Below are 18,735 nucleotides of genomic sequence, written 5' to 3'. Positions count from 1 at the left end.
GTCACCACACGCATTGGCAACGCCCACGAGCTTCCTACCGACCCACCTTCTCCACCAACGGCCAATAAGAGCAAAGAGTATGCACATTAGCCGAGAGCAGAGGAGCCTGTAAAGGACCCTAAAATGGCTTAGAGCAGGCATGTCCAAAGTCCGGCCCGGGGGACAAATGCGGCCCATGGTAAAATTTCATCCGGCCCCCTGCCTCTGTCATAAAATCAATATCATCTGGCCTGCACACAGACTTAATAAATTGGTCAGCAGTACTGCTACTAGCATATGAAGTAGCTTACACACTAAATGCTGCTCCTCATTTACCCACTAAAAGGCAACAGTACTCTTAGCAACATTACCCCGTGTGACCCTTTACTCCCAATTTTCTAAAATGGCGACAATCAACAAAAAAATGAAAGTTGACTGCGACGGCCGACGCTTCAAGGCTAGGTGGGAATTGGACTATTTCTTCACTAAAATACGCAACAATTCTGTCTGCCTCATTTGCAAAGAGACAGTTGCTGTTGCTGAAAGAGTTCAATGTGAGGCGATATTACCAAACATGCTAACATGTACGACAAGATTAAAGGGACGATACGTAACGAGAAATTGAAGCAACATGAAGCTAGTTTAATTTCACAGCAGCAGTATTTCACAAGAGTCCGAGAGTCGAAAGAGAATGCCACAAAGGCTAGTTGTGAGATTGTTGAAATCAATTAAAAAGAAATAATAAAGCAAATGTGACACACAGAATGGTTTGCTAAAATTTGCTTAAATATATTGTGCTACGTAAAGGGACGTCAGCCAAGGTCGGCCCCCCACATTTTTACCACACCAAATCTGGCCCCCTTTGCAAAACGTTTGGACACCCGTGGCTTAGAGAATCACATTCTGGGCACTTTCACGCAAATTATTGTGCAAAAATGGTATCCAATTTTATGAAAAATTATGTAAAAAAACAACAACAACAACAAAAATACTCAAGTGCACCTTTAAAGAAAATTTGAAAATGCGCAACACACTGCAAATCAAAGCAAATGGCATCCACATTACAGCCTTAAAATAAATAAATTGACAATCGAATATATTCGTATTGAAAATTAATGGATGGATAGATAATATAATGTAATGCAATATGTATTTAAACGGTCAGTGTAACACTACGTTTTTATCGTGCAACTGCAAAGAGTGCAGTATATTTAAAAATGGTTAAAAAAAAAACAAAACAAAAAAAACAACACACACACACCAAAAAAAAAAAAAAAAAAAAAAAACACGAGATAATATTGCTATTACAAAAATATTCACTTAAAGGCTTTAAAAATATCATTTCCTTTTGGATTTGATTAGTGTAAAATGATATTGAATCCAACCAAATTAATACTTAATTCAGAAATATTTTCCTGTAAAACAATAAAAGCGCAACAGACACGCGTGGTCTATAAGTGGAGCATGACAGTGAACAACACAGGCAGACAGTGGGGACATTATTCTTTTTCACTGCATCCGCAGCTCCTCCCCTTGGCGTGCGAGCCTTCAAATGATCAAATTCTTCAACTTGGACCAGTTTGGCTCCATACCACTTTTTACCACACTGCAATTGGGCTACGCCGCAACTTAACGCAGCGCTCTGCATCATCGAAAAGGCAGCGTACGGGTACAATCTACTGCAGCATCATATTCTGCCACCAACAATGGAAAGGGGAAATACATTTGATCCAAAGTGGCACAGTGCGCTTTGGTTTGCCATGTTGTTGATATTCTTCATATTTCAAGGCGCCAGTCCTGAGATAACGTGCAGGTCGTGTCAGGTTGGAAATAGGGGTGTTGCGCGGGAATTGTTGCTAAAATTTGTCACAAACGAAAATCTGACAGGATTTAAGGAAGTTGATGGACGCAGTTTTGAGACTGGGAGGTCCCGGGATGAAAGTGGCAGAACTCCACGGCTCCGTCGCGCATCTTCGCCCGCTGAACGCGCTCCAGACTCGGGGGACGCGTCGAGGCTTTCACGGAATACAGAAACGCAGCGCTCAAATGAACAAATCACCAAGAACCACTTTTCGGCGATCAAAGTTCCACGATACGACCGTGATGGCGGTGCGAATAAAGAACGCGGGAGAAGAGTTGGACGCCAGGCTTCTGGTGGCAGAGTGACGCGCTCTGAACTGCGCTGGACCAGTGAGGAGAGGAGAGCCGGCGGAGCCAGGCAAGGCGAGCTCAAACTTAACAGCTCCACCTTTGCCTTGACCGGGGATTCATCTCACAACCAAGCTATGGTGCACTGGTCCGGCCAGAATAGCAGCGTGAGTGATATTTTCCCCTGACTACTAGAATGGTCTTACTGGCTCATACTCTGAAAGTGTGTGAATGTTTTCATAAAAATACTGAATTCGCAAATGTGTCATAGAAGGAGAAGAGAGAGGTTATTGCTTTATACCTTTGATCAATTTGGGAAAATACCAAGGGCGTAGTTTTGGTCTAAAAATTGGTAGGGACGATATAACAGCATAACCTGCATGTACACTTTTGTACACCAAACAGATGTGGTGAATGGGGGTCAGGCCTACATTTGTCACGAATATGAACCTAATTTGTAAGCTATATGATCAATGCAAACTAAATCTGTTTCAGACTGCAAATTTATAACATCTTAATCTGATAATTTTTCTTAAATCTAGTCGAATAATTTTCACCATCTTGTTTTGAGTGTTCAAGACTAGTTAACAGATTAATGGGTCAGATTATTCCAATTACTTTAAGTATTACCATTTGTTCTTATTAAGCCCATACATCTAAAAGTCGATCATTTTTCACATAAATCAAGAAAAAAATGATTTCAAATAATGCTTTGAACAATATCTATTCATGAATTAAGACTATTCCAGATTTTTTAAAAAGATGAAATATACTAATTTTTTGATAAAATAAGTGTGTTAAGATTATTTTCAGATAGCCATTTTTGTTATTTCAAGAAATCTGAGTAAAATTTACTTGAAGCACTGGCAGATCATTTCACTAATTTCTCGTAGATTTACAGTGAAAATTAGGGGAATTTAACTAGTTTTAAGGAGGTGTGTTTTTGCAGTGCATATGTATTGGTTCAGGTAATACACCATTGGATTCAAACCTTTGTTTTAAAAAGGTTCCTACTCGAGTTCAACAAATTCACACAGATTAATGTTATGCTAACTCTGATGCAGGTAGGACTTTCAGTTGCAAAATTAGTGGTGTGTTCACCACCTCCACAACATTGACATATTTTTACATTACTTGCAGTGGCTGCTGCAGGCAGAAAATAATTTCTAATATTCCCTCTCATTAAAAGGGGGCGGAGGAGGCCGTATGCAGCAAGTGAAAAGGTGTCAGGGTTAGTCTGAACCTAATGAAAGCAATTCGCTTTAAAATGGTAGGGTCAATTCTATCCTTACAACATATAGGAAGTCAATCTAAATGACTTATTTAACTGAAATTATTATATAATGGAAATAAGGTTGCTTAAAAGTTGGTGGGGACAATTTGAGCATCCTGAAATGTTGGTAGTGTTATGTCCCTACCATCCCTACACTGTAAATGCTAACATTCAAATTAATTACATGTGATAAGTGAACTAAACTCAATTTTCATCAACCTGTTGTGAACACTACTTTTAAATAAGTAAGTAGTAATTTGGGGTTGGAGAACTTGCTTAACTTGATATATTCCAGTTAAGTCAAATTAGAAAAAATAATTTCTTGTACCCAGTGTCCTTTGGGCGTTCTATCAGACATGCGCAGATCTGCCCTGCCCACTTTCGCGCTCTTTCCAACACCTTTCTCAGTTATTTTCGCCATTGTGGGTTTACTTGTCCTCAGCACACTGATTTGGTAAGTACATATTTTACTCTTTTGTAAACCGTCGATTTGTCTTGTTGTAGTGTAGTAGCCTGTGTGCTGCCAGGGAGGAGAAGTGTCAATTACATCAAATATCACCGCTAGCAAGCATGCTATATGACCGTGACAGTAACCTCATCATTTTCAGAAACAAATGTAGACTACAGTTTATGGTAGACTCCCATTTTATGCCGGCCGGCGTTTTGAATTCTTGACAGACGGGGCTCGTAACGTTTTTAGGCGATGGGAGAGGTTTTTAAAACCGATTTAAAACAGTTACCGAGCGGTTTTAAGTTAGCTAGACCGAGGGGAGGTTCGCTTCCTGTTTTAAAAATAAAAACACTAATTCTATCGTTAGCGGGTGTTTTATTTTGTGAAACTAACAGGAAGTGCCTTAATCACTACGGCTAGCTTGAGTAGCGCCGAATTTGCACGTTGTGGATCTAAACGGCTACTTTCTCGCGTAAAAATGTTAGAAATGTCGATAAAGTGATTTATTTACAGAGTTAGTGCTAGAATTAAGTCAGCTTCAGCCTGTCTATTTCGGCTCAGGTAAGAGCTAAATGCACAGTCAGACCTTATGTGCGCCAACGTAATCGGTTCTTGCGTTGGAGCAGGGGTCCCCAAACTACGGCCCGCGGGCCGGCCGGATACAGCCCGCCCCCACAATTGGTCCGGACACCCTGAACCCCCCCCCCCCAATAGTGTTATTATTTCATGGCTTTTTTCTGTGAAGAACCCAGACAGGGTTATTTGGTTATTATCTATTTAATTAATGGTGTTATTATTATTCATTATTATATGATATTATATTATGTTATAATTATTTTTATTTTATTTTGTTCCAAGAAGAATTCAGAAAGGGTTATTTAATTATGGCTTTCTGAAAAACAATAATTTTTTTACATTTAGGCACTGCTGCAATCGTCACACTTTTTCTGTTACAAACTGACCCGGCCCCTCATCAGAGAAGGTAAAAGTCATGTGGCCTTCACAGGAAAAGGTTTGGGGACCCCTGCTTTAGAGTGTTTGTCATCTGCCCTTCCATTTGCTTTTCTTCATGTGCAGTGCTCCCCCTCCATGTTTGATCAAACTGCACTGATAATTTGAAATTGTTTTAAAATGCATTAATCGCAAAAATCAGAGGACTAGATCACATTTCCCCCTGTTATTTCACCACTTTAACTTTGGTCTAACCTAATATAGGAATACAGATAGAAAGAGTGCAGAGATCACACTCGACGCCATAACAACCTGGTGTGTTTAAGGTTGGTCATTTATGTGCCTATATTTTGAAATTGTTGCCTTAATTTTGTGTTCTTTTTCACCATCCCCCAATCAGGCTGAAGCAAATGGTCAAAAGTCCACACATACCTCAGTCTCAGCAATTACAGGTATGTTTCATACACTGATCAATGAATCATTTAATATTTGTATTTGTTTCATGGGTTGGGATAACAAACATGCATTAATGTTTTTACAGATGGATTAAGAAATTAATTGTACATCTCAATTTGAATGTTCAAAAATAATCAATTACGTTAATTTAAAAATAACTCATTGTTAAACATTTTAGTTTGTGAATATTAAAATAATTTATTGCAGATTTTAATTTGTGGTTAAAAATAATTGGACATTTTAATTTGTGACTGTTAAGAAAAAAATTAACTTTTTTTTTTCTAACAAGTTCTCAATGCTGAAATTATCATGTCTTTTCAGGTCAACCAAAGCAGTATTCTCTAATGCAGTGGACTTGCAAGTACTGCACATTTTCTGCTGAAAAGAGCCTACTTGCTTAAGCATTACCGCTTAAAACATGGATACCACACTCGGACATCCCTACTCCCATGTCTTCATAAGGACTGCCTCTGCACATTTAAATCTTTTAATGCACTCAAAGTACACCTATCGACATGGCACTCTCAAAAAGATGCAGGCAAAAGTGGAGAAACTGCATTTGACCGTCAGTTGTGCAACTTTGTGGAGCCCTGCTCAGAAGCAGACTTCTTTACCCATTTGCGAGGACATCTTAGGCTGAGGCAAATGGTTACTTGCCCATATCAAGACTAACTTTCAGAGCAGTATTTATTCGACCTTCACTGCACACAAAAGCAAAGAAATGTGAAATGTGTTTGAGCCATAGTGTGGGTAGGACATTTGTGTCTAAATCATTCAATCCCAATAAAAGTTGCTTTAATAAAAAAAAACTTATTTTTAATCAAAGAAAAAGAACCTTTTGCAAAAATATATTTTTTTGAAAATATATATATTTTTAAATATATATATTTTTTATTGACGCGTCACTTTTTTTTTAAAGGAAAAAGTTTAAAACTTTTTTTTTAAAGTGGAAAAAGTTTTGAACGCATTTCTTTTTTTTCTTTTTGAAGTGGAAAAGGTTTTAAAGGCACTTTTTTTTCCGATTGAATCATTTTGACACAAAGATACGACTTCAACGCTACTTCCGACATGTTTGAGTGGCAGGTGACTACACCAATGGCATAAAAGAATGACTAATGGCCACCAGGGCTCCATCGAGCCATCGGACTCTGCTCGAGTCCAAGCCGAAAATAGGGCACTGGTACATGGGGGTGACATCGGCATCTCACCGGAGTGCCCGCGCTGGTATGGTGCGCTGCTGCTTAATGTGATTCAAGAGGGGAACTTCACCCACTGCCCTGACGTGACGGTTGGCAATCGGGGTCCAACCGCAGTGTCGCGACGCGCCGGTATGGGAGTGGCCGACACTAGCCTGCCCAGTAGCCCGCGCCGGGAGCCCCGTCGCTTCAGCTTTGAATGAGTGTCGTGTCAGTCGCGGGCCGTCTACTCAACAGCCGGCCTCTGCGCCGGGGTAGTGATATCGGGGTCCGCCAGTGTGCCGCAACAGGGCACCGTACCATCGCCGGCACACCGGTGGGATGCCGATGTCACACCCCCGTACCGGTGCCCTATTTTCGGCTTGGACTCGAGCAGAGTCCGATGGCTGGATGGAGCCCTGGTGGCCATTATTTTTGCTTCCTGCTTTTATGCCATTGGCGTAATCACCTGCCACTCAAACATGTCAGAAGTAGCGTTGAAGTTGGATCTTCGTGTCTAAATGATTCAACCGAAAAAAAGTGCCTTCAAAACTTTTTCCACTTCAAAAAAAAAAAAGTGCCTTCAAAACTTTTTCCACCTTAAAAAAAAAAAAAAAAAGTTTAAAACTTTTTGCTTTTCAAAAAAAAGTGACATGTCAATTTGAAAAAAAAAATTTTTTTTCAAAAAAATATTTTTGCAAAAGTTTTTTTTTTCTTTGATTAAAAATAGTTTTTTGATTGAAGCAACTTTTATTGGGATTGAATGATTTGGACACAAATGTCCTACCCATAATATGGCTCAAAAACAAAAAGGATTGCTTCGATCAAAGAAAACAGTTTCAATGAAAAATAAAGCGTAAATTTCTGAGTCTCAAATATTTTTTCACATTCAAACCTTTTTTTCTACAATTTTTTTGTTGTTGTTTTTTTGTTTTTTTTTTTAATTGAAGTGATTTTATTTTGGAAATATACATTTTTTGTTTGAAGCAACTTATTTTTGGATTGAATAATAAAGACACAAATGTCCTAGCCAAAATGTGGTCCAAACGCAGAATTACATCAATCAAAAAAGTTGTTTCAAAAAAAAAAAAAGAATTAAATTTTTAAAAAAAAATTTCAATCAAAGAAAAATAGTTTTCAAACATATTTTTTGACTTACAAATTTATTTTTGCATTCAAACAAATTTTTTTGATTGACATGACTTTTTCTTTGATTGAAAAAATAATAATATATATATACTAATGAAATATTTTTGAATAGAAATTACTTTTTTTTTTTTTTTTGAAGAAAAAGCTTAATATGAAATTAGAATTTGAATAAAAATAAGACACATATTCTTGGTAAGATTTTAGGTTTCTCAGGTGTATAACTCCAGTACACGTTTTGCATTTACTCTTTTAGTGATGTGAAAAAAACAAAGTATCTTGTTTACTGTATCAGGTGTTAAAGTGAAATTTGAATTTGAACTGAGTTGTGTGTTTTAAAAGGAGTTCTGTATTTTTATGTTTATTTTATCACTGCTGCACAGTTTAAACCATGGCGCAATGTTGATTGTAGTTCCAGTTTTGATCACTAATATTGTTGGAGAAATCAGAACTGTTAGCTTTACCAGAGCTCAAGCTCATGTTGTAATGGGAAACTAGTTTGACGCCATGTCTTCAATGCTGAGTTAATGTCCTGAAATGATAATAATAGGATCTCGCCTGTTAGTCTTTGGAAATTACAGGATAGGAGTGGACATTGATGCAGTTCAGGTATTATTCAGTAATTTCTGTAGCAAAAGGTTATTTTAGGTACTTATACTTTGTATGAGGTGCAAAATGTTTGCAAAAGTAGGTTTATAATTAATCCACTGATTGTTCATTGATACTGAGCATTAACCAAACACCGTTCAGCCTGCCAGGAGCCAGTGTCTCTCATTAAATGCACTTTTGAGCATTTTAAAGTAAATTTTAATTCCATTGAATTAATCCAATGAGTGTTCTCCATTTATTGTGTTTTGGGGGTCATTACTGTTAGATAATGTGTTTTTAATGAAATTAGTATGTGCAGATGTAATTTCTATTGTGGAATTCTTTTAGGTCAAGAAAATTAAGTTGACCTGAATATGATGGGAGTACTGTACACTCAAAATAAACAAGTTACTGTAATCCAGTTATTTTAGTTAGTTTGAGTACTGCCAACTCAATAAAAACAAGTGACTATAATCCAAATTTTTTAAGTTAATTTGAGTACTGCCAACTCACAATAATTAAGTTAATCAAATCTAATTCATCTAAGTCAACATAAATTAATTTTTTTAAGGCAGCAAGTTTGCATATATTTTTTTAGTAAAGTCAACTTTTAATATTTTACAGTGTATGCAAACCTACGCCCTTGGAAAATACATACTCTTTGACCCGAAAGATAACAGAATCCAACTATAATTTATTTTTAATTCATGCATGAATGAAGCATTTGTCTCACAACATGATTAATGAAGTAATTGTTGACCAAAGTGTTACATACAGTTGTGATAGCATGCAGGGCCGTTCTGACCAAATTGGTACTTAGGCAACATATTTGCTGGTGCCCTCTGCGACAATAGCCATTTTCACCAAAATATATAAACACACTGTACTTCTTTTTCCACTAGTAGTTTGTGTGTGGGAAGGTACTGAGCTTGGCGGGCTTGGACTTGGTGCTGATGTGGATAAGGTGGCTGTAAAAGATGGCCCGGGATGTACAGAGGTGGAAGGAAAATATTTCAGAAGAGCATCTATAATGAGAATAAAGTGGGATGTCACATTCAATTAGCTGTCAAATGGCTGTTAATTATGAAACTAGCTTGACATAACCATAATAGTGCCTAACTTTAGCAGCCTACTGTATACCTAGGTCAATCAGGTGCTCGTATACAGGCACTAAGTTTGACGGGAGAGGTTGAAAAATAAAAGAAGAGAGATTAGAGACTGTGGTGAAATTACTGTATAACAGGAAAGAGTGAAACAGGCAGAAAGCACAGTAGAAAAATGATTTAATTATTATTTAAAGACTTATTACTACATGTATTGTTGTTTTGTTTTATTGTCTGGTATAATTTCTGGAATACTATTATCATCAAATAATATTTGAACATTTTTCTTGACGCCCTTTAGGATGCTGCGGCGCCCCTAGCATTTGCCTAGCTCGCCTTATGGACCACATGGGTCTGTGTGATAGCATTAGTGCTGCAATGATTGATTAATTCAAGTAATTCGATTAGAAAGAAGCTTCGAATCAAATTTTGCAGCTTTGAGAATTCGTTTAATTAGACTGGCATTGTAATGGTTTGTTTTGAAAGTGTTTGCATTTAGTCTTATTCAATTGGCTGGATACACTGCCCTCTAGTGGCTAAGTGAATATGATATACTGTAACTCATCTAAAGGCAGGCTATAAGGATATACAGTTTAAACATTGGCCCGGCTTGTTGTAGTGTTGCTTTAAACTAGCGTACTTTTGCTATGCAAATTAGCCAATTGTTCTTTTGCTGTACTTCGATCCTCATTTATATATATTTTTATACCGTTTGACTAAGCTCAGGTATTTTAATTTATTTTTATATGCATTGATTACGCTTGTGAAATGACAGTGCAATTCTGCATAGTTTAAAAAAACACTCGGGAATTTTATTTTTTATTCACATTTAATGCTCTTTTGAAACTGCAATCTCAGCAAGTCTTTGTTTTTCCTTGTTTCTCCTAAAATTTATTTTGCAACGCGTTATGTATTAGTAATCAGATTACTCGAGTATTTAAACAGAGTAATTGATAGATTAATCGATTACTTAAATTATCAATTGCTGCATCATTGGATCACTGCCAGCCCCCGCCCCCCCGTCCAAATTGATTGGATGGCTATTGCTGCTAGAATGCTTTTAATGTATTTTTTCTTCTACTAACTACCACAACACATGCTGTGTAAATACTATACACATACCTGGGCTGGCAGTGAATGGTGGAGGGCTGCAACTAACGATTATTTTTATAATCCATTAATCAGATGATTAATTAAATGATTAATTGGATGAATGTCACTTTCAATTACCTTCCCAATTTAACTTGAAGTTGTTTTAGGCATGTTGTAAGTAACAATGAAGACAAAATGGATAAAGTATTTCCTTCAAAAATATCTTATTACAGTTTCCTGACATACAACTGTAGTCTACAGTTGTACGTTTTTAGGTACATAAAACTTGTAAGAGTTTTTAATAAAGGTTCTGAGTATAAAACATTAAAATAATTTCTCAGTACACAAAACAGACAAAAGTCCCGTTCATTCAAATAAAAAAAGGGCTGCTGATTACCTGTTTGTTTCTTGTGGGCAAAGCACTGGTTTAAATTGTGTCAATGACTCATTTATCGTCTTTAAACAAACTGAACAACAAAATCGAATAGGGACGAGGCAGACTAATGAATCAGTTTTCTTTATCAAACGGTTGCTCATAACTAGAAATACAAATCAAATTTCAAAGCACACTCTCTTGGAGGACAATTTACAGTTTTAATGGGCGTTTGTGTTGAAAAGACTAAGCTGTAATTATTAATATGGTTTCTTTATAAAAAAAGAAATGGGACAACTTTACTATCTGGCAGTAACTCAAGTGCTAGTATGTTTTTCAAAAACACAATACAAACGGACACTTAAGACATGGATTAGTATAGTCACTAACTTGCTTAGCACTCTGTGCTAAGTAGTAACGTCTCATCAACAAAGAATAAAAACAATAAAATTGGCTTCATTAACTCACCTCTGACGGAGGCACGCTGGATCTATCAACACAGACAATCTAACTTTAGACACTTAGTAATATTATTCATTCAGCAACCCCACCTGAGTGTAGCAGTGAACTCTCTCTCTCTTGCTGTAATCACTGGTGTGCGCGCAGCCTTACATTACACACAAAAAAGGACCATTAGCTCCTGGCAAAAATCGATTGTCAAATTCGTTGGCAACTAATTTATTAATCGGTTTTGATCGATTAGTTGTTGCAGCCTTAGAATGGTGGCTATGCAAAAAATTTCTTGCTCACAATCTCATACTAATGATGATACTATCATAAGTGGTTCATGTTTTTTTTATGGTAAACCTAACAGATTAGCAAGTCAAAACAATCTATATTTTTTCGAAAATATTCTGGTAAAGATATCAAATGCCATTAGGTTTTTGTAGTTGTTTTTGGATAGTCCTAATTACTAAAAGACGAAAAAAGAAAGCGACAATACAAAATAAAACACTCAAGATGGAACTGTATGAGAGTAACCTTCCCTTTTTAATGGATAAGTGGAAAAGTGTTCACTGATCTCTGAAAACCCTTTTTGAAGGCTATGTTACATTTTACAGTAATGGTCTCTTGTGGTTCCGTATGGTGTTTTCACATCTGTGCTACCACTGAAACAAAGCAATGTATTCATGCGTGCAGTGCATGTGTTCAAGTTTAAGACATGTAAGACATATTGCATAATTGCAAACATCCCGACTTGGGTAAGTCAAACTTTATTTCTACATTGTAGGCATAGGCAGCGATTGAGGGGGGCCGAGGGGGGGGGGGGGGGGGCAATGCCCCCCGTGGTGGCCCAAAAATGTCATTGCATGTAATAGACTTTCCTATAAATTAATATAAACGGGAAGTTCAGAATGTTTGACATAAGTTATAGTGCGTTTCAAAAGCTTCAACAACAGCTGAGCTTGAACCGAGGATTAAACACGAACAGTGTCAAGATGTACATATACACACACATGTATGTATGTATGTATGTATGTATGTATGTATGTATGTGTATGGCGAACACTCAGGTGACTTGAAGTTCTGCTCTGAGACCCCCAATTTGGCCAAATTTCAAAATTGCATGTGTGATACATCATTGGAAAGCTTAAAATCTGAATTTTCTGGGGGAAGAAAAATTTTGAACGGGAGGGCATTTAAAAAAACAAAAAAAGACCAGCAGAACCCTATCTGGAGGTGATAGCACGCGAGAGCTTAATCAAAGACGCCATGATTTTAACGAGATATTATCGCATACTTACCTCTTTTCGATCCCAAAACTCCATGTAGCATGTATCACCGAGTGTCAAGACACAGCTGTGAATGGCCATATAACTGTTTTTCAGTCTTGTGTTTTCCAACATATATGGAAAACTAGACAAGGCTAAAAAAGCAGTTTCTGCTCTTGCACCCCTCTTTGAAATAAACTGCTGTATTTTAAGCCAAAAAAAGTGTTGTATTGATTAAACAATATGTCTATATGCTGCCATAGCAGATTCATGGCGCATTAAGCCCCCAAACTATTTTTAATTTGTCAGTTTTACCCTGGAAACCCCCGTTTACAGACGTAGCGCAACTGCTTTTGTTCCAACCTAGCCATAAAAAGAACGTAAGTAATTGTATTTATTATTTGAAATGTCTGTCATTTTTAGCTTAGAATCATTGATGTCTAATATTTAGTTTAAAAAAAAACAAAAAACAAACAAAAAAAAAACAAATGTAGTGGACCAAACGTACACGAGGACACTGGTGTTTCAACTCAAGTGAACATTCAATTTAATGAAGTCACAAAAGAAAACAAATATAACAAAATATGTTGGGCCCAACATAAAAGAGGCCATCATATGAAAAGACTTAGACAAAACTGACGTCCAGACACATCTCTGTGGCCTTTTAAATCAGGGCGGACTCGACTAACGACCACCTGAAGGACGTATGACAAGTTAACAAAACATTGTCAACTTAATAAAACAACATATGTAAAAATGACATTAACTTCAAACAATAATCAACTAATGTGCATTTAAACAAACAGTGAAAGCTTTACTCCAAACAGGCATAATCAAATCAACTTAAATATCCCCCCTCCAGAATGGTAGGTGCCAGATCTTACACAGCTGTGGTCGTTACCTCAAATTAGAAAATAAAATCCAGTAAACATTCGGACAAATATTAACAAAAGTGTGCACCCATTATAAAATACATGTCTAAAAAAATATCACATAAAAATCTTGAAACACTAAATTGTGGTGGTAGTGGTAGCCACCACAACGACTTTAAAAAATTATTCACTCGCATATTTTAAACTTTAAAATTTTAATTTATTTCTTCTTAATAGAAAACCTTTTTTTTTTTTTAATTTAAAATTATTATTTCAGGCTAATTCCAAGCAAACAACTAGTTCAAATACAAACACATTGCATTATCCTAGTTATCCTAGATTGCAATGCATTTTTTTATTGTTTTAAACTTTAAATAATAATAAGCAACGTCATCCTTGGAGACCTTTAGCAAATAATAGTGAGATGCATGGTTAGAATAATAATTTTTTTTTTTTTTTTTGCAGAGCCGAAGGCAAGAAGCAGCTGCTTCTTCCAGAATCGAAATATAATTAGAAATAACTTGGTGTTGAGAATAAAAGGACAGGACATACATAATGAATCACTTTCTAATTTGTTTTCCAGTAAAAGTCTGAACATCTCTCCTCCAAGTTGGCTTCCATAAGTCAATATTTTTTTTTAGTGTTCCACACAAATCTGTGACAAACTCTTACCACCAGCTTTTATATCAACCCCTTCCAATCTGTTCATAATGAAAGTGACCCTCCCTATAGGTGGCAAAAAATATTTTGAAGTGTAGATTCAATTTAAAAACAACCTATCGAGATTCTTTTCATTCATAAACAATTTATTACAGCATGAAAAACTGATACCGCACTAAATCTGTAATGCTGCGACAAGCAGAGGTTATCCTTAATCTTCCCAGCTTTGCATGTATAGATAAACAGATGAGTCATCAGATTGCCACAGACTGTGTAAAGAAGACAAAGTTGAGGTTCTGTTAAAATTAAACTTAAGGACATTAAGATTGTTTTGATGCGATTGAGTAAATTAAGAGACTAATGAAAGTGATTTGACAAGGCACAAATGGACATTGAATGGGATATGAAACCTAATACAGTGTGCAACTTATTAGACAATGGTAGAGCATGAAATGGATGCAAATGAATTGTTAAACTGTACATTTTATGATGAGCCATAGACTTCATAACATTGACATGAGGCGCAGGGCCGATCCGTATGGGGCATGTTCTCAAAAACTTCAAATTCAAATATTTTCAAAACCAAAGCTGCTACCAACCTAAAACCAGAACAGCCACCTATCTTAGGCATAAACAGTACTGTGCAAAAGTTTTAGGCAGGACATCTGCCTAAAACTTTTGCACAGAACTGTATATATATTTTTTTCATTATTAAATTTATTAGGATCATGGAAGCTTCCACTTGGGGAAAATATATACATACAGTATATCCTGTATATACATAATATCATAAAAAGGTACAGTACTGTGCAAAAGTTTTAGGCAGGTGTCCTGCCTAAAACTTTTGCACAGTACTGTATGAGTCTCCATGAGCAGCAGCATAAAAAAAAATTCAAAGTTGTTCCCTTATAAAATCCCGATTAATTATTATTTTTTAATAGTATAACAAAACTTAAAATGGCTATAAAATTCTCAGATTTTACACTAGATTCACAAAAATCACCAAATGCAGAGATAATTGTTAAGGTGGCTGGATGGTGTGACCCAAAAGCACAGCAATGAGAAGTCTGGAATTCAAAATCAAAGGGTGTGTTTATTAGACAAAGAGGAAAAAAAAGGAAAGTCGGTGGAAAGTGGTGGCTCTGCAGATTTCTTGATTGTACTTGAAGGCTGAGTTGGCTCGGTATTGCTGTAAAGAGAGCAAGTAAAAATGAGTCACAAAGTTAGTAATTAGAGTGGCCTGTACTTTTACCATAAGAGGTGAGGTGAAGCTCTGGCATTGAATGATGTGCAGACTGGTCTCTTATAGTGGCAGGAAGTTGATTGGGAAGTGGAGGCAGGTGTGGAAATTGGTGACAGGTGTGCACAGCTGAGTCAGTGAGGTGGAGGAGGATGTGAAGGTGAAGTTGAGTGAGCCGTTACAGTACCCCCTTCCTCCTCCTTATGCCTCCTGGTGGCCGTCCAGGGGCATAAGGATTGACTTTGTAGAAATCCCGAAGGGGAGAGGGACACATGATGATCTGCTTGGAGATCCAGGATCGTTCCTCTGGGCCGTAACCCTCCCAGTCAGCCAGGTATTGAAAACCCCGACCACGGCGGCGGACCTTCAGCAGACGCCGGACCTTCCATTGGGGGTGTCCTTCAACTAACTGAGGTGGTGGAGGAGCTGGGGAAGAGGGCATCAGAGGGCTCGAAGAGACAGGCTTGATTTTTGAGACATGAAACACTGGATACACATGCTTCATGGCGGCAGGAAGTTTGAGATGAAAAGCTGCGGGACTCAGAACGCTGTCAATTGAAAAGGGGCCAACATACCGCGGAGCCAGTTTCTTGGATGAGACTTGGAGCAGCAGGTCGGCAGAGGAGAGGTAGACCTGTTGCCCAACCTGATACACCGGGGCAGGAGAACGGCGACGGTTGGCCCACGGCAGGTGCGCGCGTTGGTACGCAGTAAGGTAGTGCGAACCTCCTTCAATACCTGTCGGCAACGCCGAAGGTGGGCCTGGACGGAGGGGGCCGAGGCCTCGATCTCCTGGACAGAAAACAAAGGAGGTTGGTATCCCTACGAGGCCTCGAATGGGGACCTGCTGGTGGCGGAGCAGGACAGGGCATTAAGCGAATATTCCACCCATTCAGATCCCTGCTCCAGGAGGTCGGGTGGAGAGCAGACACACAGCGGAGGGCGGACTCTAGACTCTGGTTAGTCCACTCAGCCTGTCCGTTGGTTTGAGGGTGATACCTGAGATGTGAATTGGGGTCCTCGGTCTGAAACAATGTCACAGGGAAACCCATGAAGCCGGAAAACATGCTGGATAAGGAGTTCGGCCATCTCAGCAGAGGTAGGAAGTTTAAGCAATGCCACCAGATGTGCCGCCTTGGAAAACCGGTCCACCATAGTGAGAACAACTGTATTCCCCCGGGAGAAAGGAAGACCAGACAAAGTCAACGGCAATATGAGACCAAGGGCGATTGGGTACCGGAAGAGGAGCCCTGTATTGTCATTATAGAGTTGTACAATGAAAATGTGGAGCATCTCCCTTTACAGTGCAGGATAAGATACGTTAAAATCTCAAAAGTAACTTGCAAGTATAAAGTATGAAATCTAAATAAACATAAATATAAAATGTGTATGAGATAGTCCTATAATTCAGGCAGTTCAAATGATCAATGTGGTATTACCAGGATATGAGCCTTGTCTTTCAACAATCACATAGCCTTTTTCTATGCCTTGCGTCTTCTGGTCAGCTTCCTCGACTTGTACAAGTCCTTGTTCCTCGCCGTCTCTTTTCTGCCCTCCTTGACTCTGCTCCTTTTCCTGCTGGTCAGCCACTCCAAGGCCTCGTTCATCCTCGCTTCTGAAGTCACATCCTTGGAGAAGTTCACACCAAAACAGTTGAAGTTGGACCGCCAGGAACTCCAGCAGGTGCTCTTGTGCTTCCTGGACATCAGTGAGTCCCACAGCGACATTCCGAAGGACGCCATGTGGGCCATGGGGAGAGATAGCCGCTTGAAGACTGTCCAGCTCGTCTCCATCTCTCCCTTGTCCTATGGAACATCTCCAGGCCGTGTCCCTGTGTTCCTGCTTGTCCGTAGTCATGGCGAAGAGCCTCAGCCCGTCGTCCGTGTTGGGGTTGACGACCGCCATGATGATCGAAGAGCGCGCCAGCATCTTCTTGGTCAACTTGCAGCCGGCCTCTCAGGCTCCTAAAGACAAGTTTGTTTTAGAAAGATAGGTGTTTTGATTCATCTTTCTTATAAAGTGAATAATGTTGGCCACTTATTTAAGCTCCAGGACACCTGGGTAGCACCATACAGCCATTGTTGTGGAAGCTGCCGTAGATGTTCTTCCAAAACTGCATGGGGTCAAAGTAGACAAAGATCTGCTTGTTGCCGTCGGTGTAGGGGTTGGTGTAGGACCAGGTGCTCTTGGGGAGCTCGAGGCTGGCATAGTAGCCAGCATCGTTGGCGTGGCCGTCAAAGCTGACCAAGTGGAAACACAAACAAATAGCTTTTTCCGCTGAAGATTCTTGTGAATAAATGCTTAAATCCCTGAGTTTGAGACAAAAAACGGGCAGTTAGCAGCTGCTAGTTTAGTCACTGTGGTCGCCCCCTTAGTACAACAACGTTTATTGTATAGCTTATTGTACTAAAAATTCTTGTGAATAAATGCTTAAATTCCTGAATTCTCTATAGATATGAACGTAAAACAGTCTCGATTCTTCTCGATTCTTGGTTTACAAAAAAAAAAAAAAAAACAAACGGGCAGTTAGCAGTTTTTTTTACGTAAATATGTCAAATGTGCTGCTAGTGTAGTCACTGTGGTCGCCCCCTTAGTACAACAAGGAGCTTTTTGTGTTCAAAATTCTTGTGAATAAATGCTTAAATCCCTGAATTCTTTATAGATATGCACGTAAATCAGTCACGATTCTTGCTTAAAAGCAGAAAAAACGAGCAGTTAGCAGTTTTTTAACGTAAATATGTCGAAGTATAATGCCAATGCTGTAGACCCTATTTTCTCCTATTGATTCTTTCCACAACATTTCCAAATGCATGCATCGTACGAAAAATATAATAATTACCTTGAATCCTCGAATAAATCACTCCTGAGACAATCCTTCCTGTTTTTATGCGGTACAGCTTTCGTACTTTTTAAAAAATCCAAACTTGGGCTCGCAGCGTGTTCTGTCTTCGACTGACTATTCCTTAATATAGTGGACTTTGGTACATGGTACATGACACAAAGAACGACAAAGTATCAAGTCAATAGATTTTTTAAGTCTATGGATGAGCTCAGAAAAAATGTGTTAGAATAGCAAAAAGTACTTTGTACTGCAATTCAGCGTTAATTGTAAAAATTACAACTGCACTTGGTTGTGCAATACAAGATGCAAAGGTAGTAATTGAGCCTCAGCTCTCTGAAATTATTTCCCTTGTTTACCCCAAGGTTTATGGAAGGGAGAATTGAATTTGTCTGTCAGATGAGCATGACACAGACAGCAGCCTGCCACTGAATGTGCTCTTCTGGCTGATTACGATGTGTTTGAGTGGGTGGTTTAGCTGACGTCCAAGACGAATAGCAGTTTATGGCGGGTCTTTTCCTTGCAGCATATGATAAGGATTCCTGTTCCACTTCAACAACAAATACAACTTTCCTGATTTTCCCCTTGTCGCATATCTGTGGACACTAAGTTGTGACACATGATGGCCTCTTTAAATATTTACTTTTTCTTTAGGTAAGTACTGTGTTTTCCCCAAG

At 38.4% G+C, this 18,735-nt stretch overlaps 1 protein-coding gene across 4 annotated transcripts in view; it reads left to right on the top strand.

Annotated features, from left to right (window-relative positions):
* Positions 1-1,577: 1,577 nt before the first annotated feature.
* Positions 1,578-18,735, top strand: part of sorcs1 (sortilin-related VPS10 domain containing receptor 1) — a 199,440-nt gene continuing 182,282 nt past the window's right edge. For all 4 annotated transcript variants that reach the window (XR_009064113.1, XR_009064112.1, XM_057843098.1 and 1 more), the window contains exon 1: positions 1,578-2,294. Coding sequence is in view for 2 of the 4 variants with exons in the window: in XM_057843098.1 (XP_057699081.1) it covers positions 1,686-2,294 (609 nt within the window). In the remaining 2 variants the exon portion in view is untranslated. The remainder of the gene's footprint in view (positions 2,295-18,735) is intronic.

This window comes from Corythoichthys intestinalis, chromosome 8 (assembly GCF_030265065.1).
Source record: "Corythoichthys intestinalis isolate RoL2023-P3 chromosome 8, ASM3026506v1, whole genome shotgun sequence".
In the NCBI taxonomy this organism is placed as follows: domain Eukaryota; kingdom Metazoa; phylum Chordata; class Actinopteri; order Syngnathiformes; family Syngnathidae; genus Corythoichthys; species Corythoichthys intestinalis.
The sequence above is the reverse complement of the archived record's forward strand: the minus strand, read 5'-3'. Positions and strand labels throughout refer to the sequence as shown.